This window comes from Harmonia axyridis, chromosome 1 (assembly GCF_914767665.1).
Source record: "Harmonia axyridis chromosome 1, icHarAxyr1.1, whole genome shotgun sequence".
In the NCBI taxonomy this organism is placed as follows: domain Eukaryota; kingdom Metazoa; phylum Arthropoda; class Insecta; order Coleoptera; family Coccinellidae; genus Harmonia; species Harmonia axyridis.
In genome coordinates this window covers 1541470-1563880 of record NC_059501.1, presented here as the reverse complement: position 1 = coordinate 1563880, position 22411 = coordinate 1541470, and the positions used below count along the sequence as shown (strand labels likewise).

Genomic DNA, 22411 nt, shown 5'->3' with positions numbered 1-22411 from the left:
AACGTGACCATATCTTCTCAACCCTATAAAAAAACAATGAGCGAAACAAACCAATGCAGTCCATCTAGATCACGTTTGAAAATAACGACACATCATCATCGAAGTAGGCGTTATGGCCTTATCATGCACGGTGGGAGGATCCAGGATGCCCGATATAAAGGAAGGATGGCACAGGACCAAACAGAAAGTCCTGAATCGTCTGTAACATCTCTTACACAACAGACGCAACAGGTTACCAGAGAATATCCTCAAGTTCTGCGTTTTCAGTTCTTTGATTTTTTTCAATACGAAGATGACCGTGGTATGTACTGTTAAGTTGACGGTGTTGTTGACGTTCTTCCTCTTTGCTGAATGCGCTGCTGGTAAGTTATTATTGTGGATTTTTGACTTTTTTTTGGGATTTGGTCTGACTATAGAGTAAAATGTGTAAATTTCTTTTTTTAAATTATTTTAAAGAACACCGCACATTTTATTAGGGAAATCCTGTCAAATTGGCTGAATTTATGATATGTTATAGTCCAAGTCATTCCAAAGAAAAAATTCAGTAGGCAAAAGTTTTTCTATTGGATAGTCTTGAAGCCTTGATAACTCTCATTTGTTCTTCATTATTAAACAATACAAAACTTTATCCTAAGTAATTTTCACTATTCTGAATAATCAAGGTGTGAACAATCATCAATATGAGATACTATTGAAAGCTTCTTTCTTTGGTCTTACAATTATGCAGTGTGTCCCAGCTACTTGAAATTTCAAATATTCGAAAATGGTTTCAAATCGTCTCAGCTATTAACAAACAAAAAATGTTTTTATGTTCTTCCTCGATAACTCTTAAAGTATTCATTTTAGGTATAGGCTTTGTTTAAGTAACACCCACCCTCTTTTATAACGTAGAATTGACTGCAATAACAAAAAATATAACAAATAAAACGGCTGATACTTGAAAACAATTTTTCTTTACAAAATATATAGGTTCTAATTTGAAAATCTCGAGTTTTGATGAATTTGAGTTGTTCAGCTTCATGATCCTCTGATAAACATCCTGTACATTTTTGGTCTAAACCACAAACAGTCTTATAATACTACATATTGGCAGAATAGAAATTTAAAGAGGTTTTTTCGAAAAGCTTTTTCTACAGAAACATTAAAAAAAATATGAATCCTAGTCGCCAACATTTTTTTCATAAGAATCACATTAACTCATGAATTCAAGGTATGGCATATTGTTGGAATTGTCATTAAAAAAGCTATCTAATAATGCAATAATATACTGGATTTGCCATTTGAAATGAGAAAGTAGTAGTCTATTTCCGGTATAACTGGAAGTTGTAGAAATCTGAAAATATTTTAGGGAGAAAGATCATTTTGTCTCAAACACTAACATGCGAATTTTCAGCGCAAAATTGATTTCCATAAACGTCTAATAGACTATCTCGGCGAATCACCCTGTATAGTTGAATTGAAAGTTCTTTAGTCTCAACTAAGATGTCTAAAACACATCTTAGTCTCAACAGTCACAACATTTGAAACCACAGAATTATAGCAATGCTTTTTTCTGAATCTGTCAGTTTTCGGAATTTTTTTGATAACATTCTCTCAATTAGATTGAATTTTGTAATTTTGAAGAAAAAAAAGCATGTTTTATATGGGTAAATGCATTTTTGGTGACCTGACTGAATTGTCAAACATTCAGTCTCGCTACTTTTACTAATAATGGAAGAATAAACCCTATTTTTGAAACATTCAATCGATTCTGAAAAAATATAGATCATGAAATATTAAATGAACAAATAATATTGCCCATTGTCTGTTTTTTCATTTGAGTTGTAATATTCCTTCATATTAAACCATTCTCCAAATTATGCAATATTTAACGAATTACAAGAAGAAGGGCCAGATAAGAAATTATTGAGTTTATAAGTTTTTTTCATGTTTATTGCGATATCCTCTATGTGATTAACTAGGTACAAAGCATTTTTCTGCTTGGGACAGATGGGATTTTGCGCTAGTGAGTTGAAAATATGGGAACAGATATTTTTCATTTGAGGAAATCACGTGATAGTCAAACGTTTTACTGGGAGAAATCCTCGTAGAATGTAATCATGTTCTGCATTCTTGAAACATTTTAAATACTATGTTGACTTCAGGAGGTCCCATAAGAATTGGTACGATAAAAAGAGAGACTAACAAGTGAAATAATGAAAAAACTTCTTCAACTCAAAAAACTTTGTAGTTCATCCATGTGACGGAATAGATAAATACATTTTTTAATAGAATTTGAATTATATATTTAATCAAATGATTAGATATATAATTCAAATTCAATTGAAAAATATATTTAAAAAGAATATTTCATTTTCCAAACAAATTCGAAATTTGTGGGAGCCCAGCATATTTGTTTGTAAAGGACAATCATTTTTGGTTCAGTTTGTGTAAAATTCTCGGTATTGTCGACATGAGCACCAATTTTCTCGGAAATTTCTCTGTATGTGTATTGTAAATCAGGTTGTTGTATTTGGAATGAAACATAACCAATTTATCGTTCTGAACTGTTACATATATCATTTTTCACGTAACAAAGACTAAATTAAAAAAATAATTTGGTAACTCGTGTGCTGAATACATTAAAAGAATTATCATTCTGAAGCTGAATTTCCATGGTCCACTGTAATCTGTGACTTTTCAGATGGGGAGTTGATTTCAATGCATGGATAATTCGGTATTTTTTTTCGAATATGAATAAATTAATAATAAATAGCTGTTTCAACTCCCTCAACAAATGGAATAAAAGTGAATTTCGGTTTTCATTTGAAAACCATCGTAATAGGTTATTTTGCAAATTCATTTTTCGAATGAATAGCCGATGAGAATTGATCAACTGAAAAGTAGATTTTTTCAATTAGAATATCGAAATAAAAATTACATAATTTTTCCACAAAGAAAAAACAGACGGAGGTGAGATTTTGAGGTTCATTTGAAATTCCAATTTCAAACTTGCATAATTTGGAGTTGATCACATCTTCACCAGTCTTGTTAACAGAAAAACAATATTTAGAACGGATTTTGCTCAATAACGAACTCAACTGTGGCTTTCGAGATCCGAATTTACTATGAAAATTTCATGTTTCTAGATCTCTTTGTTTGAAAGTTGTCAAGTGTTCGTAATCAGTGAGTAGAATAGTTTGAGACCATTTTAGGTTCAAAATCGGTTCGATAAAACTAAAGCGTTTGTTTTCTTTATTTATCCAAACGTTTTTTTTCGATGAGAGGATTTCTTCCATTCTTATCACAGCGATATGTTCTGGATTGATATTCAATATTATTGTGAATTCCCTGAATTTTCAATATGTCTCAAAATGAGTATTGTAGAAAATGTCGATACTCCTAACAAAAAGATGATACATGTAAACCTTTGTTTTTACATGATTCATAAATTTTTTCTTGGAATAAGTAATATGTTTAATTCCGAAATTCTCATTTATGAGGATTATGTATTATTTTTTCGAACGTGAAACAAAACATGTATGTATATTCTTATTATTAGATATGGATTGTTATTTGTGTTTACGTCAACCTCTATGTCAGTTACAATGTGTTGAGACATCTCTTACAGAGATTACCAATCTGACACTTACTGATGAGGAGGCTTAATCATAATGCTACTAATTTCAATTAATTTTTGACGAATTTCAAGAATTAGGTTCTAGTTGTTCCAAAGAAAACTTTAGAGGACGCAGTTTCAAAATATTACATCAGTAAAATGTTCACTCAATGTTGAAATATTCATGCAGTTCTTCGGTGAAATCTCATATCAATATTAATTTATTATTGTTATATGGATGTATGAATTCTTATACCAATGTGATTTTATTACGTAGTTTGCTTCAAATTTGTATGTTTCTTAATGTTTAAATTTATGCATTAACTTATCGGTAGGAAAATAATTGTTTTATGTATTTGATGTGTAGATATTTATTGAAATCAACCGAATTCTATATTGTGAACAGAATGAAATAATCAATTATTTACAACACTCAATAATCTAACATCAAAACGATCGAATTAAATTTATTGTTACCTAAATTTGGCATAAAATAAAGAAAACTCTTCGTTTCCAAAACATTTCATTGCGAGTGAAAAACACCCAAATATTCTGACGTTGATCAATTAATTTGAGGAGGGATACTCAGAAAGTGGAAAGTGCTTTGTAGATATTCAAAATAAAAAGACAAAGAGCTATTATTATAATTTATACATAGACAACTTCGTGCAAAATTAGTCTGTGGTTTTCAATTAATTCTGAATTATTTCGTTGTTGAATATTGGTTTTTAATGAAATTATCTGCAGTTAAGATACTCTTCATTACGATGAGTTTCATAAAACTTCAACTCGTTGATTGTAGTTTGAAATCTATGGAACTGCCAAAAATGAACTGAAATTGAACATAGAAATGATTCGACAGAGAAAAATTCAAGATTGCATCATTCGTTTTGGAAAACCCTACATTTTGTGATATTTGGGAATTGAAAATATGGAAATGATCAGATATATATTTCAAATTTCATTGAAATAAATAATTATCTATTTCGTAACATAGGTAAACTACAAATTAATTTCTAGTATTTTTATTCTTTCAATTGTTGGTCTCAGTTTTCATCGTATAAAGACGATTTTATAGGATCTCGTGAAATCGATATAGCATTGTAAAATGTTTCAAGAATATAGAACATGATTAGACTCTACGTTTGACCGATTTCCTAATGGATGATATTAAAAAAATTTTTTCTTGTAAAACTTGAACACCCTGTATCTCAGAAATAAGGAGTTTGAATACTAAAGTTCATAAGACCTTTCGTTCTTGAAATCTATTGAGGTAATTTCGGAACATTCTGTATCGATCTCATCAAACCAATTCTGTAACATATCCCCATCCAAGATAAACTATTTCAAATTCGATATTAGCATCCCTTTCACAACCTTTCAATTAATTCTGAATTATTTCGTTCTTGATTATTGGTTTTTAATGAAATTATCTACAGCTGAGATACTCTTCATTACTTTCTATCCTGAAATTATATAGAAAAAAAAAATACTTTTGCGAAATTCTCATCTAAACTATCCATCGTACATGAAAGAATTGGTGATGGACATAATATGATTGGATGAAATTCAAATGATTTGATATATTTTGTGTTATTAGGTACCTAAATGCAAATATGGCAATGAATAGTGTAGACTCAATAATTCAGTTATACTATTCAATCATGAAAAGATACACGTTTCAACAACGCTTAGAAATTGTTGAATTGTTTAATCAGAATCAGTGCTCTTTGTGAATGAGAAAAATTCAAGATTGTATCATTCCTTTTGAATAACCCTACATTTTGTGATGTTTGAAAATTGAAAATATGGAAATGATTAGATATATATTTCAAATTCCATTGAAATAAATATTTATCTATTTCGTAACATAGGTAAACTACAAATTAATTCCTAGTATTTTTATTCTTTCATTTGTTGGTCTCAGTTTTTATCGTATAAAAACGATTTTATAGGATCTCCTGAAATCGATATAACATTGTAGAATGTTTAAAGAACATAGAACATGATAAGACTCTACGTTTGACTGATTTCCCACAGCATAATCGCAATATCAATGAAAAATGCAGTAAAACCCGGAAAATTTCATCGAATTTTTTTTATGCTAATTATACATTAGCGCTCATTCTCACTCCATTTTTCACAATCCAACGAATTCTTTTTCGCCAATTCCAAAGATAACAGTCCCTTTGCAACATTACAACCCTCATGCAACTGGAAGATTTTAATGACATTTTTGGATGCAAGAATATCCCAGTGAATTTGTCTGACCCTTTCAATTAGCACTCCGCCCACGTTTCAACATTACCGTACTTTCATATCATCATGAAATGGTAAATAGGGAACGCATAATTCGATTGTTGCCTAAGAATGTAACCAGCCCTAACAGTGGAATTAAATTACTGACAATTTGATGGTCCTTAGGAGTTTAAGCACACCTAACCATTTACAAAATGTGTTTTTGAAAGAACACCTATGTGACAACGCAGTGGCTTACCCAGACATAAGCCTTGGGGGGAATAAAGAAAAAAAAATTCAAATTTTCCTACTTTTGAAGAAGTTTCCCAAAGAAGTTTGCTTACTCGTAATAAGATTGTGAGGTTGTTACATATAATGGATATTCCTCCTGGGGGGGGGATACATCCCCCTTAACCCCCTCTTGGGTACGCCACTGTGACAACGAGAGCTTTTTTGCGCTTGTTCAAATTCGTATTCATTCGTAATAATTTTTTTCTATTTCAGTATCGTAATGAGTGCGTAACAGTTCTAAAAACAGTGCTGTAATGAACTCATTATAGCATCGTTTTCATTTGTATTTTTCGTTTTGTGGTTGCCTTAACTGATTTCCAATCCTATCAAATTTCAACAAACGTCAATAATTGTCAATAGGATATAATTTGGATACAGTGAAATGATTTGCAACATAATTCGCAGTTTTTCTTAATTCTGTTGGTGTTAAATCGATTTCGGCAGACGTAATTCACGAATTTAATGCATAATTATAAATTATTTCAAAATTCGAAACGTACGATTCAAATTCATATTCCCTAATTTAGCAATTTCGTAACAGTTACACAACTGCTAAGATACAATACAAATGTCAATAGGATGTAACGGGTGTTTTTTTTTCGAGGTATATAACTTTAAGTTGGCATTTCTGTTCAAGATGGCGACCGATTTAACAGTTGTCAAGTGATTTATTCTCAGTTTGGTTTGGCAATTCATCATGAATAGACTCACGCCTGAAAACGCTTGCAAATAGTGCAATTTTTTTTCGAAAATAATGGTTCTGTGCGGAATACGTATCGCGCACTACGTCCATTAGCGATGAAGCGCACTTCTGGTTGAATGGCTACGTCAACAAACAAAATTGCCGCATTTGGAGTGAAGCTAATCCTCAAGTGTATGTCGAAACACCGTTTCATCCAGAAAAACTGACTGTTTGGTGCGCTTTATGGGCTGGTTGAATCATTGGTCCGTACTCCTTCAAAAACGATGATGGCCAGAACGTTACAGTCAATGGTGATCGGTATAGAGCCATGATTACTAACTTTTTCATTCCTGAATTGAACAACCATGATGTCCAGGAGCTGTGGTTCCAACAAGACGGCGCAACATGTCACACAGCTCGTGCCACAATCGATTTATTGAAAGACACGTTTGGTGACCGCCTAATTTCACGTTATGGACCTGTGAATTGGCCTCCAAGATCTTGTGATTTAACACGGCTAGACTACTTTCTGTGGGGCTATGTAAAGTCATTGGTCTATGCGGATAAGCTACAAACCCTTGACCATTTGGAAGACAACATTCGCCGTGTTATTGCCGATATACGGCCACAAATGTTGGAAAAAGTCATCGAAAATTGGACGTTCAGATTGGACTACATTCTAGCAAGCCGTGGCGGTCATATGCCAGAAATCATATTTAAAATGTAATGCCACAAGATTATCTTGCCGATAAATAAAATTCATGTCAATCGAATAATCCATCGTTGTTTTATTGCAATTTAAAGTTCTATAGCTCTAAAAAACACCCTTTATAATCTCAATTTTTCATTGAATTTCGACAATATTTCACAAAACTCGACTGAAATAGAGAAAATATCGTCTAATAGTCGTTGCAAAAGGCAATTCCAACACTCATGCATTCGAAAACTCTCTTCTTCGTCGCTCGTTTTCGAATTTCGTTGTTGGAATATGGGCCTATTCTGCAAGTTGTTTTAGAATATAGGTACTATCAATATTTTCTGATGCCTCAAAACTCTCCGTTCAAAATTCTAAAATTATAGACATTTTGGCGAAAAGATGCGAAACAGCTTATAAGTTTCTTGAAAAAAGAGTACATACAGAAAAATAAATGATGCTATAGGTTTCCTACCAGTCCTAATTGTTGGGAAAACCGATTCAATTCGTTGGATACCTCTAGTAGTTGAAGAGTGCATCAAACTTGCAGTGGATAGGGTGTCTTCTGAAGTCCGATCTAGTCCACTGATCCTATTATTAATCGGATCTGAATTATCTGGCCAACTAGACCATCAGAGAACGTTTGTTCCTCTAATCCAGATGATATTGATCCAACTATTCGAAACTTAATTACTTGATTTTCACTTTGGACATCACTCCACGTGATACTAGTATGTAGAAGAAGAACGACAAGCAAAAACTGTATTATTCATTTGAATTAATCGTATTACCTCTATAGTAAACATTTCATAAAACTTCAACTCGTTGATTGTAAATTGAAATCTATGGAAGAAAATTTCAAGATTGCATCATTCGTTTTGGGAAACCCTACATTTTGTGATATTTGTGAATTGAAAATATGGAAATGATCAGATATATATTTCAAATTTCATTTAAATAAATAGTTATCTATTTCGTAACATAGGTAAACTACAAATTAATTTCTAGTATTTTTATTCTTTCACTTGTTGGTCTCAGTTTTCATCGTATAAAGACGATTTTATAGGATCTCCTGAAATCGATATAGCATTGTCAAATGTTTCAAGAATATAGAACATGATTAGACTCTACGTTTGACTGATTTCCAACAGGATAATATTTAAAAAAAATATTTCTCGTAAAACTTGAACACCCTGTATCTCAGGAACAAGGAGTTTGGATACTAAAGTTCATAAGACCTTTCGTTCTTGAAATCTATCAACGTAATTTCGGAACATTCTGTATCGATCTCATCGAACCAATTCTGTAACATATCCCCATCCAAGATAAACTATTTCAAATTTGATATTAGCATCCCTTTCACAACCTTTCAATTAATTCTGAATTATTTCGTTCTGGAATATTGGTTTTTAATGATATTATCTGCAGTTGAGATACTCTTCAATACTTACTTCCTCTCCTGAAATTATATAGAAAAAAATTCTTTTGCGAAATCCTTATCTAAATTATCCATCATACATGAAAGAATTGGTGATGGACGTAATATGATTGGATGATATTCAAATGATTTGATATATTTTGTGATATTAGGGAAATGAAAATATGGCAGTGAATAGTGTAGACTTAATAATTTAGTTATACTATTCAATCATGGAAAGAAACACGTTGCAACAACGCTTAGAAATTGTTAAATTGTTTAATCAGAATCGATGCTCATTTGTGAATACTGAGAAAATTCAAGATTGCATCATTCATTTTGGAAAACCCTTCATTTTGTGATATTTGGGAATTGAAAATATTGAAATGATCAGATATATATTTCAAATTTCATTGAAATAAATAGTTATCTATTTCGTAACATAGGTAAACCACAAATTAAATTTCTAGTATTTTTATTCTTTCACTTGTTGGTCTCAGTTTTCATCGTATAAAGACGATTTTATAGGATCTCCTGAAATCGATATAGCATTGTAAAATGTTTCAAGAATATAGAACATGATGAGTTATTGGTTTGAGACCTTTTTTAATGATGAACTAATTTCTTGACAGGGTTGAAGGTCAGGTTGTTGAAACAAAAACCACTTCTCAGACCATTGCCGACATGTTTCGATTTTATTCAAAAATCTTCTTCAGGGCTCTATAATAAATTACAAGATTTTTTTTTTTTAAAACACTAATAAATAAGTCATGTTGGAATATACAATGGGACATTACAATTGAATAAATAATTACATGAATATATGAACAATACAATGCAAAAAAGGAATTTTTTTTAAAAAACGAATAGAGAGAGAAACACTAAAAACAATCCAGCCCAGCATACAGGTACTTGATGATTTTACATTAAAAAGGGGAAACCAATTACTTACAGTCTATTTGCGGTTTTTTTGTCAGAATCATGAAATATATGAAATAAATATCACTTTTTGACACCATCAAATTATAATCTAAAACGAACGAAATGATAAAACGGGAACAGACCACTATGATAATACATATGTTATAAGTAAATAATGAATAATGTTTATATCTACATACATGACATTGACATTAAATTTGAATAATTAGTTCAAGTTATTTTTCTTTTTATTTTGTTGATGAGATAGTAATAGGCCGTATTTAAACCTTCAATGTCTGTTCTCCTGTTAATGGATTTTTCATCTTGTTTAATTGAGATCATTTCATGTAGTAAGCGCTTCTTTAAAATTTTTTGGTGTCCTAATATTTTTATTGAATCGATGTTAAAATCAAAAGAATGGAGTGAATTTGACACATGTTCAGCTAGAGCGGTGTTGTTCTCCTTTTTCTTTTTTAGAGGGTTGAGTATGTTAAGGGAATCTCTCTTATGTTCAGAGATTCTGTCTTTAAGATATCGACCTGTTTGCCCTATATATGTAGATTGACAATCCCTGCAACAAATCTTGTAGATAACATTACTCAACAATTCTTTTTGAGTTGTACTCTTTAACCTTGAGAAAAGCTTTCTGTTTGTGTTATCAGATCGAAAAGCTATGTCGACATCAAGCGATGAAATAATTCTTTTGATCTGCTCAGATAAACCTTCAACGTAAGTCAAGGCGTAAAATTTTTTGTTTTCGATTATTTCGTCTTGAATCCGTTCTCGATTTCTTCTGTAAATAATTTCTTCAATAATCTTGGTGGGATAGTCATTTTTCTGTAAAATAGATTTTATTTGGTTCAAGTTATCTTGGTGAAATTCTGGAGATGACAGTTTCAAAGCTCTATTTTTCAAATTGTTAACAATATTAATTTTCTGTGTGATAGTGTGTTTTGAATTAAAATTTAAAACTCTGCCTGAAAAAGTAGGTTTTCGATACCAATTATATTTTATTTCATTACTGCGTCTTATCAGCAAAACGTCCAGAAAAGGTAAGGTGCCCTCCTGTGATTCGATTTCAATGGTGAATTTTAATCGTGAATGTACGCTGTTAAACACAGTGATGGTCTCATCTGCCTTATCGGCTGGTATCGACGTGCAGATATCATCCACGTATCTCTTAAAAATAGGTGTGCAGAAGGAAAGTCGGCCTAGAGCAATCTTTTGAATTTCCACCATAACAATGTCAGCCACCACAGGAGCAAGACAGTTCCCCATTCCAAGTCCAAAAATCTGTTTATAGTATTTGTTGTTAAAGATAAAGAAACTATTTTCAACACAAAAATTGAAAAGTTGTAAGAATTCTTGCATTGATAGGGTTGTATGTGGCTCGATTTGATTCCACTTTTTCTCTATTAATGTAATGGCAAGATCAATAGGTATATTTGTGTATAAAGATGTTACATCGAGAGAAACCAGAATATAACTATCTGGGAGGATTACATTTTTTATATTATCTATGAACTAGTGGTTTTTGTTTCAACAACCTGACCTTCAACCCTGTCAAGAAATTAGTTCATAGAACATGATTATGACTGATTTCCTACAGGATAATATTTAAAATAAATTTCTCGTAAAACTTGAAACAAGGAGTTTGAATACTAAAGTTCATAAGACCTTTCGTTCTTGAAATCTATCGACGTAATTTCAGAACATTCTGTATCAATCTCATCAAACCAATTTTGTGAGATATCCCCATTCAAGATAAAGTATTTCAAATTTGATATTAGCATCCCTTTCACAACCTATCTCCTGTTTCTGGCGTAAGCCCGGAATTAGTAACAATACACCCCGTCACCTTTTACAATATGTAATAACTTTGTTCGGACATTATTTTGTACATTAAGCTGGTAATTTGACGATATAACAGCGACTAACTTCATACTATCCGAACGTATAAAGTTGAACTGAATAAGTTCCGGTTTATAATTAATGAATTTATGCCATCGTTCACTAAACGATATCCTTAGGCAAGACCAGAGGGGTTAAAATCTTCTTATGCAGGTGATATCGAATAAAAAATTATTCTGTATTTTTTTTTTATAGGTTCATGCTTGAGCTATGGTCATTCCTGTTGGGGTGGTAAGTGAAAATAATAATAATCATAAGTTTTATTGATTTGAAGAACATGTAATTGATTTTTGAATTAGGTGTTTCTGATTGTTTGTTCTATTGATTTGAAATATTTTCATATAATTTTTGAATGTAATTTCATTGAATATAAGATCCATGGTTTCAAAAACATTTTCTGCGGACTTCACATCAATTTATGACAAATGAAATAAAACGAAATAATTTCCAATTTTTGACTGTTCAAAAATGTAGTCTGATGAAGCCACAGTGTGGCAAAACAATTGTTGCTGGCAATTAAATAATTCAGCCGAAATTAATTTGTTTTATTTTATTTGTAATGAATTTCCGACGAGAAAGGACCAAATCCCTTACATATTTAAATTTATTACAACTTCACTATTTAAAATCCAAATATTTTGGACAAGTAAAATAAGGTCCTGTGTTCTAGTAATGTTTTAAAAAAATTTATTTTTCATTGAATAGGGTAGTTAAGAATTTGTGATTCTCCCGATAGACATAAAAATATGTCGTATATTCCATAGAGTTTCATTGAAATTTGTTATTATGTTCGAATACCCAAGCAGTTAGGTTTTTTAAATAAAAAATTTGAACGTTTTCATAAGTGAATACAATAACTTTGGCGTTGGATAGATTAACTCTTTTCATGAAAAAATATTCCTATAAACATATATCATAACAAGCTTCGTTTTCGAGATACACGCGGGTGTTAAAGTTTGAAAAAAATAGTTTTCCACTTATAACTCTAGTATTATTACATTCATTATTTAAATTTTTGGGTGTTGAAGTCTAGATAATAAAGGGTGTTTTTTTTCGAGGTATATAACTTTAAGTTGGTATTACTGTTCAAGATGGAGACCGATTTAACAGCTGTCAAGTGATTTATTCTCAGTTTGTTTTGGCAATTCATCATGAATAGACTCACGCCTAAACAACGCTTGCAAATAGTGCAATTTTATTTCGAAAATAATGGTTCTGTGCGGAATACGTATCCCGCGAATTTTGTTTAGCGATGAAGCGCACTTCTGGTTGAATGGCTACGTCAACAAACAAAACTGTCGCATTTGGAGTGAAGCTAATCCTCAAGTGTATGTCGAAACACCGTTATATCCAGAAAAACTGACTGTTTGGAGCGCTTTATGGGCTGGTGGAATCATTGGTCCGTACTTCTTCAAAAACGATGATGACCAGAACGTTACAGTCAATGGTGATCGGTATAGAGCCATGATTGATATTTTTTTCATTCCTGAATTGAACAACCATCATGTCCAGGAGCTGTGGTTCCAACAAGACGGCGTAACATGTCACACAGCTCGTGCCACAATCGATTTATTGAAAGACACGTTTGGTGACCGCCTAACTTCACGTTTTGGACCTGTGAATTGGCCTCCAAGATCTTGATTTAACACCGCTAGACTACTTTCTGTAGGGCTATGTGAAGTCATTGATCTATGCGGATAAGCCACAAACCCTTGACCATTTGGAAGACAACATTCGCCGTGTTATTGACGATATACGTCCACAAATGTTGGAAAAAGTCATCGAAAATTGGACGTCCAGATTGGACTACATCCGAGCCAGCCGTGGAGGTCATATGCCAGAAATCATATTTAAAATGTAATGCCACAAGATTATCTTGCGGATAAATGAAATTCATGTCAATCAAATAATCCATCGTTGTTTTATTGCAATTTAAAGTTCAATAGCTCTAAAAAAACACCCTTCATTATTATCTTCTAGCATCTCAAAACTTTCTCGATTACCCAATTAAATTTTCGAGCTCTTCATCTTTATTACAAAGATGAAGTAGAAGAAACCAGGCAATACAAAGTTAGTTTTTTCCATTTGAAATTCAACTAACGCATCCCGCCAAATTCTATTGTTTTCGATTGATACCGATGCAGCATCCATTTCATCAATAGTAGCAGGCTAATTGGAGATCAAAGACCTGGAATATTAGATTTATGGATGATTGCAACGGTGATCCAGATACAGGACTTTAATTGAATGAAACAAGTTGTTCGAAATCACGGCAGCTAAAGTGGATGGCCTAATGGCGATATGAAATCGAGTTAAATCATTTTCACGCGTCACGTGAAAAAAACGCAACCAATTTGAAGCAATTAGCTTTATTTAACTGGCTGTTATTTCATTTTTTTTGTCGGTAAAAAATATTCAGTAGGATGACCGTTTCGAATTATTTCGACTCGAACATTGAGATTATCCTGAGGATGGATTCCAAGCGCGAAACATTGGAATTATGGTTCTCATATTTTTTTACGATAGTTTGAGTGCTTTCTTCGAGTTGAATTAGTTTCACTTAATTGATTCTTTAATGTACTACTCCCTCGTTCGTTTACTGAATTCACAAATTTAAAACTTGTATATGGTTTTCACCAACTTGCATTTTAGGAACTCATAGGCTATCTGAACTATAGTGTTTCTCTGGAAGATACGGATTTAAAGAGAGAAATTCCAACAGATCTTCTCTCTTACTCTTCTGTGAAATAAGTATACAAATCAACTCTTACAATTGAAATAACAATTTGAAACAGTTTAATTTCATTTTTCGGTTGATGTTGACTCTAATTAATAAATGATTACTTCAAATAATAAAGGTTAAATGAAGAAAATTAATATTAACATGTACCAAAATTATGCCTTATTATGCGGAATCCTTTATTATTTAGCACAATGATATCTTAACAGGCCGATTGAAAAGATCCCGGTCTACCATAGTAAAACATATTTCTTTGGCAAAATTCGATTTTATCATTCAACAAAGTTGCCTTTGAGGGCTATACAGCGATTATAGCGATCTTTCAACTTTTTGATATTTTTTTGTAGTACGATTTGTTTTTCGCTTCAAAATAGGCCTGAGTTTCGGCGATTACTTCTTCATTGGCGCTAAATTTCTTCCCAGCGAGCTTTCTTTTGAGGCCTGAGAAGAGGAAAAAGTCGCTGGGGGCCAGATTTGGCGAATACGGTGGATGCAGAAGCAACTCGAAGTCCAATTCATGCAATTTTGCCATTGTTTTCATTGATTTTTGACACGGTACATTGTCTTGATGAAACAGCACCTTTTTTTCTTCAAATGAGGCCGTTTTTTAACGATTTCATCCTTTAAATGGTTCAATAACGCTATATATAATAATCGCTTTTGATGGTCAGGCCCTTTTGGAGGTAATCAATGAATATTATACCTTGCGCATCCCAGAATGTTTATGCCACAACCTTGCCAGCTGACTGTTGTGTTTTTCCTCGCTTTGGATTCGGTTCATGGTGTGCAGTCCACTCAGCTGACTGTCGATTGGACAAAAATTCCCAGGTTTATTGCACTTAAACAGCTTCAAACACTGCTCAGAATCATTAACACGTTGTTGATTTTGATCGATTTTGAGCTCGCGCGAAACTCATTTTGCACACAGCTTTCTCATGTACAAATATTCGTGAATGATGAGATGTACACGTTCAGATGATATCTTCACAATGTCTGCTATCTCGATCAACTTCACTTTATGATCATTCAAAATTATTTTGTGAACTTTTTCGATTTTTTCTACGGTGATAGCTTCTTTTGGGCGTCCACTGCTTTCGCCGTCTTCGGTGTTCATTTCGCCACGTTCAAACTTAGCATACCAATCAATGGTATCTAGTTGATTTTCCCGGTGCATACCCCGTAAACTCTTCATCAAGCGAAGATTTTACTTCAACTGTATTTTTTCCCTTCAAAAAGCAATATTTTATCAGGACACGAAATTCTTTTTTTCTCATCTGTTTTCAATTAACAAAAGTAGATACACCCACAACGCAGTATCTCACAAACTAATGGTCGGACTGCTGTCAAATTTTGACACGAATCTTTTGAACGTTGGTTCTAACTAAAAATCATATGGATTCAATACTATCAGACCGGGGACTTTCCAATTGGCCTAATAATTTTCATATCTCTAATGTTCATTCACTCATTTCCTACTGCAAGAAAAATTTTCTTATCCATGTGCACTTTGTTTCTATTTTTTCTTGTCATATACTGAGAGTGGTTGTCGAAATCTGCAAGGACGTAATATTCATGAATCATTTACACATATGCACAACTTTGAAAAAAGTGAATGTGCGATAAATCATTCTCTTGGGCATGTTTCTATAATGCATGGTGGGAAGCTTCATAGCCATAAATAATCATTTGTTGAAGGATGCAAATATCAATGCACTCCACAGGGAAGTTTTGTCCTAGCAGCATCAGGCACTTTTCAACGCTGTAACAATATATATCGTTTATTCCAAGCTTTAGCTAAAAGGCGATTGAATAATAACACCATTTCCTGCTGTATTAATTTCATATACCTACCAAGCCATCTCATTAGAACTCAACTTCTGATTAATATCGGTTTGAGTGAAATTTAATAATGTTCTGGCCGCCTGATTTACTCCGGTTTGTTTATTTTATGGTTTCGAACATAAAACATTTTTTCTCTTAATTTAAGATTATGATATAGAGGATGATGGTAGGATTATAGGGAATTCAGTGCCGAAAAAAAACGATGATTTTAAATATGTTGAGATCATTCAATTTATTTTTTTAAATGGGGATAAAATATACCGGATGGCTCACATGAAACAGCCCGGCAGAATATTTTCTTGAGTTTTTCCGGAAAAAGTTCAATTTTTTTCCTGGAAGAGGAGATTTTGTAGAAATATGTGATTTAGAGATCTTTTTAACTAGTGTGGTGAATCAAACATTATAATTAAAAGATTTCATCGAACTGTAAGTTTCATCAAAATCCATCTAATTTTTCATTTTGTGGACGTCGATTGTTTTCTAGCACGAGAAAATTTTTTTCAAGTTGTACAGTGCATCCCATTTTGGGTGAGACAGCCAGGTTTCTCGCTTGTTATTGAAGATAGAGCCTTGCGGTTTTCACGTTCCTGCCCTACTTTTTCGTGAAACTCAAGTTGGTTCAGTCAGATTTTGCATAAATGTTTCCGTTCAAGAGATACAGGGTGATTTTGGAAATTGATACTTTTCGGACCCCTCCTTTATCTCCGGAGTTATCAGAAATAATGGTGAGGTAAAAACTACGTCTGAATCAGAATTCTGCGTAGAATCCAGTGGCGTACTCAATTTTTTTTTCGGGGTATGGTTTTGAAGATTCAACACAAACCTATATATTTTTCAATGGAACACCATGTATATCATTACTTCGTTGAATTCGTTTTTTTTCCCTTCAAAATGATGTATGCTACTATGTAGGTAGGATGTTCAGATATTTCAAGAAAACACTAAAACATCAAATAATGATGATTTTTCGTTAATGGGCAATGGAAGAATCAATGATAATAACAATAATTCATAGCGATGACAGCTAGATCAGATTGGTGTTTTTCCCTCCAATACCTACTTGATAAAACAATGCTCCCAAATGCATAGTAGCCATAATAACAACAAGGATGTTTGTATCATCAATGACCTACTACTTTTAAAAATCGAAAGTAATAATCCTCTTATTGAAACAAATAAAATTCATGGCCCATTTACAAAAAAATCATCATTATTTGATGTTTTAGTGTTTTTTTCAACATTTCTGAACATCCTACCTACATAGTATCATACATCATTTTGAAGGGAAAAAATAACGAATTCAACGAACTGATGATATACATGGTGTTCCACTAAAAAAAAATAGGTTTGTGTTGAATCTTCAAAACCATACCCCGAAAAAAAAAATTAAGTACGCCACTGGATTTTACGCAGAATTCTGATTGAGACGTAGTTTTTACCTCAGCATTATTTCTAATAACTTCGGAGATAAAGGAGGTGTCCGAAAAGTATCAATTTCCAAAATCGCCCTGTATCTCTTGAACGGAAACAGTTATGCAAAATCTGATTAAACCAACTTGAGTTTCACGAAAAAGTAGGACAGGAACGTGAAAACCGCAAGGCTCTATCTTAAATAACAAGCGAGAAACCTGGCTGTCTCACCCAAAATGGGATGCACTGTACAGAAAAAATCCATATTTTAGTTGGGGAATATCATGAGAAATCATTCAAATCTGAAAACTACGGACTTTCTCTGAAATAATTACGCTCCTCTAGATTAATAAAAATGACTAATTTTGAACATACGTGGTGGTGGAGTACCTCAGTCTATATTTTGAGCTAATATATGTTGAACATATTGGTGTATGGTTTCTAATCACGTAGATGGATACCCTCATAATGATAAGGTATTGTATCGAATAGACGGTCCAATCTGTAACTATTCTGGTCCAGAATTGAAATCATTAGCATTGTGACTAAGATCATTTGGAGAAATACGAGCATCCAAACAACCTGAAAGAATATAGACATCTTCAGATAACTTGGGTCCAAATTATATCATTTTGGATTATTGTGATAGTGTTTCCTGATCTCTACCATCGATAGCAGTTTAAAAAGCTCCTTACACTCCACTGAATAAGTCCTGGGCCCACAGTAAAAATACACTTTTTTTTCTCGAAAATTCGAGTTTATAACTAACTCTAACACTTCACTCTAACATTTCTATTTCTTTTCTGTCTTTGCCTCAAAAGTAGGCTCCAATTTCTACAATCACTTCTTCATTAGAGCATAATTTCTTCATCAGGGACATTATTTTGGGGTCTGCAACAAGCCAGAAATACATAGGCGTACACTTTTTCTTCCTCCGTTACATACTAGTATGTAACAGAGGAAGAATCATAAATGTATAACCAGTTTATATACTAATAAAAACCGGTTATACATTTATGATTCAAAGTATTGTTCATCGCTGGCCACTACTTTCTCCCATCTTCTGGGCAGCGTACGAATCCCGCGTTGAAAAAACTGGGAATCTTTATTTGAAGCGATCCATCCGGAAGTGATGGTCAGTCAGGCCGTGTGCCAGTGATCGAAACAAGTGGTTGTCCGAGGAAGCAACGTCCGGAGAATATGTCTTTACCACTTTCGCAATATGGGGTCGAGCATTGTCATGCTGTAAAATACTTTATCATGTTTCTCATTAAATGCGTTCGATAACGATCACCTGGGATTGTTTCAGCGGGTTTTAACAACTCATAATGCACTAGGCCGAGCTGGTCCCACCAAATACTGAGCATGAATTTGGAACAGTGAATATTCGGTTTGGCCGTCGACGTGGAAGCATAGCCGGGATATCCCCATGATTTTCTGCCCTTGGGATTATCGTAATGAACTTATTTTTCGTCTTCAGTCCCAATGCGACGCAGAAATCCCTTCCGTCTTTGCTTTGCAAGCAGTAATCAAACTCCGTTCAACATCTCTCGGCTTCAACTCGTACGGCACCCAATTTTCTTGTTTCTGCATCATTCCCATGACTTTCAGGCATTTTAAAATGTCTTGTTGCGTCACTCCCAATGATCCTGCCAATTCTTGTTGCGTTCGACACGAGTCTTGATCATGTAAAGCATCCAATTCTTCATCTTCGATAACCTTCTCTCTTCCACCATCATGCTGGCCTTCGACGTCAAAAACCACTGTTGGCACGTTCTTTCATTAATAGCGGCCTCACCATATTTATTTGGGAGCATTTGATGAGCCGCAGCCGCAGATTCTTCCTATTAAAGCAGAAAATTTAAACCTCCCGCAAATGACGAGAATTTGTCTCGTAAGGTGGTATGTTTGATCGAGAATAACTTTATGATGCAGACACAAATCGACTAATATTTCGATTATTGTATGACATCTACGATCTATTCATTTCGACTACCACTTTTCGCTACAGCCTTCTATTGCAAAACGGCGGAATCAATCAAGATACCTATAACATAATTTTTCTTTTTCTCAAGCCCATGGTAAAAGAAACGGCGGAGCAGCTATGAACCCACAATACCAGAGCAACAGGTTACTCTTGTCCAGATTGATGCAACCCAACAGCATGAACGATAAAGAACTGGATAACACGCCGACCATGTTGGAAATAAAGCAGTTGCTGAACGAGGGTGAGGTGGAATCCAACCCCTTAAAAGGGTAAGGCGATGATAATTCAATACAAAACAGCGCTGCATTATGCTTAGGTCGTTCGCGTCTTCTCCAGTTACCCAAAACGTTTAATGACATTAATTTGGTTTCCCGTATGTGTCTTCCAGTCTGGAACGCAGATATTGGGTGTCATAATATTTTGGGGGGTTTCAACGAGGGCGACGAACGCCTATGTTTCAATTTGATAAATCTTGCTGTTGAAATTTTTGTTTTGGTCTAGTATTAGAATCGTAGAAACTTGAGTTCCTAATGGTGACGTCTTTAACAAAATCTCAACATCTATATTGCACATTTGATTTTGTCCTATCGAATATATTCATGTACAGGGTCGGCAAATTTCGATGTTTTAGCACAACAACTTCTAAACCAAAGGAGATGGTCAAAATCTGATACCCCATTCTAGGCCTCTTTTTCTGAAAAACTAACAAGGGTAGTATTCATTTTTGGCCACCTTCTTTTGTTTTCGAGTTATAAGCGGAAATTGGAAAAATGGCGATATCGAAAAACATTTATATCTCCGCTAATACTGATGATAGAGCTCTGAAATTAAAACATTATACATCAGGCACTTTTTTACGTAGAATCCAGTGGCGGGCTCGTATTTTCCAAAGGGTTTTTAATTACGAAGCTATGACCCAAAGTTATGTTTTTTTAAATGGGAACGCTAGATTCCTGTGTCAGATTCGAATTTTGTAGAAATTAGGGAAAAGCATAGAAATAATCGGATTGATGGAAGGACACTGCTCTCGTTATAGAAAGCTCAAGTTTTCTGTGCTCATCAAAAGTTGAAACCATAGAAATTTAGAGACTCTCTATTATTTATATTGATACGAATCATACGATGTTATATATTTTTGAAATTGGGAAAAATTAAGATTTGAAAAAATGACACAGAAATCTAGTGTTTCCATTTGAAAAAACATAACTTTGGGTCATAGCTTCGTAATTAAAAACCCTTTGGAAAATACGAGCACGCCACTGGATTCTACGTAAAAAAAGTGCCTGTATAATGTTTTCATTTCAGAGCTCTATCATCAGTATTAGCGGAGATATAAATGTTTTTCGATATCGCCATTTTTCCAATTTCCGCTTATAACTCGAAAACAAAAGAAGGTGGCTAAAAATGAATACTACCCTTGTTAGTTTCTCAGAAGAAGAGACCGAGAATGGGGTATCAGATTTTGTCTATCTCCTCTGGTTTAAAAGTTGTAGTGCAAAAACATCGAAATTTGCCCACCCTGTACAGGATGTTCCTAAATTGGAGGTTCAAACAAAAATGACAGATTCCTCGGATGATTTAATGAAAAAAATCTTATAAACATAGGCCTGTAAAAGCTTTGTTTTCGAAATACAGGGATTTAAAGTTTGATTTTTTATTCAATTTTTTTCTCATAGAACCTTCCCTTCACAACATATTTCATCTAAATTGGGCTTAGCTACCTCAATTTGACATTTTCATCATGCGATATGCTGATTTTGAATGCAAATTTACTGGGTTATATTTTTTCTGGTGCTTTTTTCCTCCAGAACTTTTTTTTTGTGGACCACTGGTAGTTTACAAAAACCTAAAAAGAAACTTTGGTTCAGTGCTACACTTTTTGGTTTCCTGTAGATTTGGCGTATTTGTACCAATTTCGAGAAAAGAAAATTAAAATAATATTTTTTTGATATTTTGCATGACTCTTCTATGATTTAATATCAATATGATTTTGTATAAAGCTTGAACTTGCTAGTTACGCGAAACTTGGCAAGAGCTTATTATACCAAACTAGTTTGCAACTTTTAACTTGGCATTTTGTCAAATCTGCAGAGTAAAAAGCTGTTACACACAAAATTTTGCACGAATATGGAAATTGCCGTTTTATATCTGCATTTCAGCTCATTTGTCGTCATAGGAATGTCGGAATATTTTTTCCTTCATTACTTGCTCCAATAAGAAATTTTGTTATGAACTACATATTTAAAAAATTTCAGGATGAACGACTACGATTCTGCTGTTGATGTTCTTTTCGATGAGTCTCTTCCATCCTACGAAGATGTTCCAGTAAGACAGTTCAAAACAACGAATGGTAGAAGAATACCATCAAGAATATTCGTAAGTATATCAATTTATCTCTTTCCAATCCTTCTAATTATCAATTTCTATTCTGCATATAGAAGCGGTCAACGAAAACTACTTAACTTCAAACTATGGATTATTTAGTTGTGTGAAAACGACTCTAACTTCAATCTTCAACAGAAAGGCTGGAATGGTGAATATTGAAGATTATTCGAGATCACCTATAATAATTTTTTACCATGTTATATGTACTTGCAACCTATGTATGTATCAATTAAAATATGTATGAATAAAATACGTGAACAAGTTTTATTTGGTATTTTGTCATTCTTTTTTATGA

The 22411-nt window shown here is 33.3% G+C and overlaps 2 protein-coding genes across 2 annotated transcripts; one reads left to right on the top strand and one right to left on the bottom strand.

Moving 5' to 3' along the window:
- Positions 1 to 198: 198 nt before the first annotated feature.
- On the top strand, positions 199 to 22379 carry LOC123671556. The gene is made up of 5 exons (XM_045605466.1): positions 199 to 362; positions 11948 to 11983; positions 19820 to 20000; positions 21987 to 22107; positions 22170 to 22379. Exons 1-5 carry the CDS (start codon positions 293 to 295, stop codon positions 22191 to 22193), a joined length of 432 nt encoding a protein of 143 aa, XP_045461422.1. The 5' UTR covers positions 199 to 292; the 3' UTR covers positions 22194 to 22379.
- On the bottom strand, positions 9503 to 11361 carry LOC123671555. The gene is made up of 2 exons (XM_045605465.1): positions 9873 to 11361; positions 9503 to 9640 (listed from the first exon to the last, which is right to left on the bottom strand). Exon 1 carries the CDS (start codon positions 11210 to 11212, stop codon positions 10073 to 10075), a length of 1140 nt encoding a protein of 379 aa, XP_045461421.1. The 5' UTR covers positions 11213 to 11361; the 3' UTR covers positions 9503 to 9640; positions 9873 to 10072.
- Positions 22380 to 22411: the final 32 nt, after the last annotated feature.

Coding starts and splice junctions, on each gene's coding strand:
- LOC123671556 (XM_045605466.1), top strand. CDS start 293: ATGACCGTGGTATGTACTGTTAAGTTGACGGTGTTGTTGACGTTCTTC. Junction 11,984..19,819: donor TGGTCATTCCTGTTGGGGTG/GTAAGTGAAAAT, acceptor CTTTTTCTCAAG/CCCATGGTAAAAGAAACGGC. Junction 20,001..21,986: donor GAATCCAACCCCTTAAAAGG/GTAAGGCGATGA, acceptor AAAAAATTTCAG/GATGAACGACTACGATTCTG.
- LOC123671555 (XM_045605465.1), bottom strand. CDS start 11,212: ATGCAAGAATTCTTACAACTTTTCAATTTTTGTGTTGAAAATAGTTTC.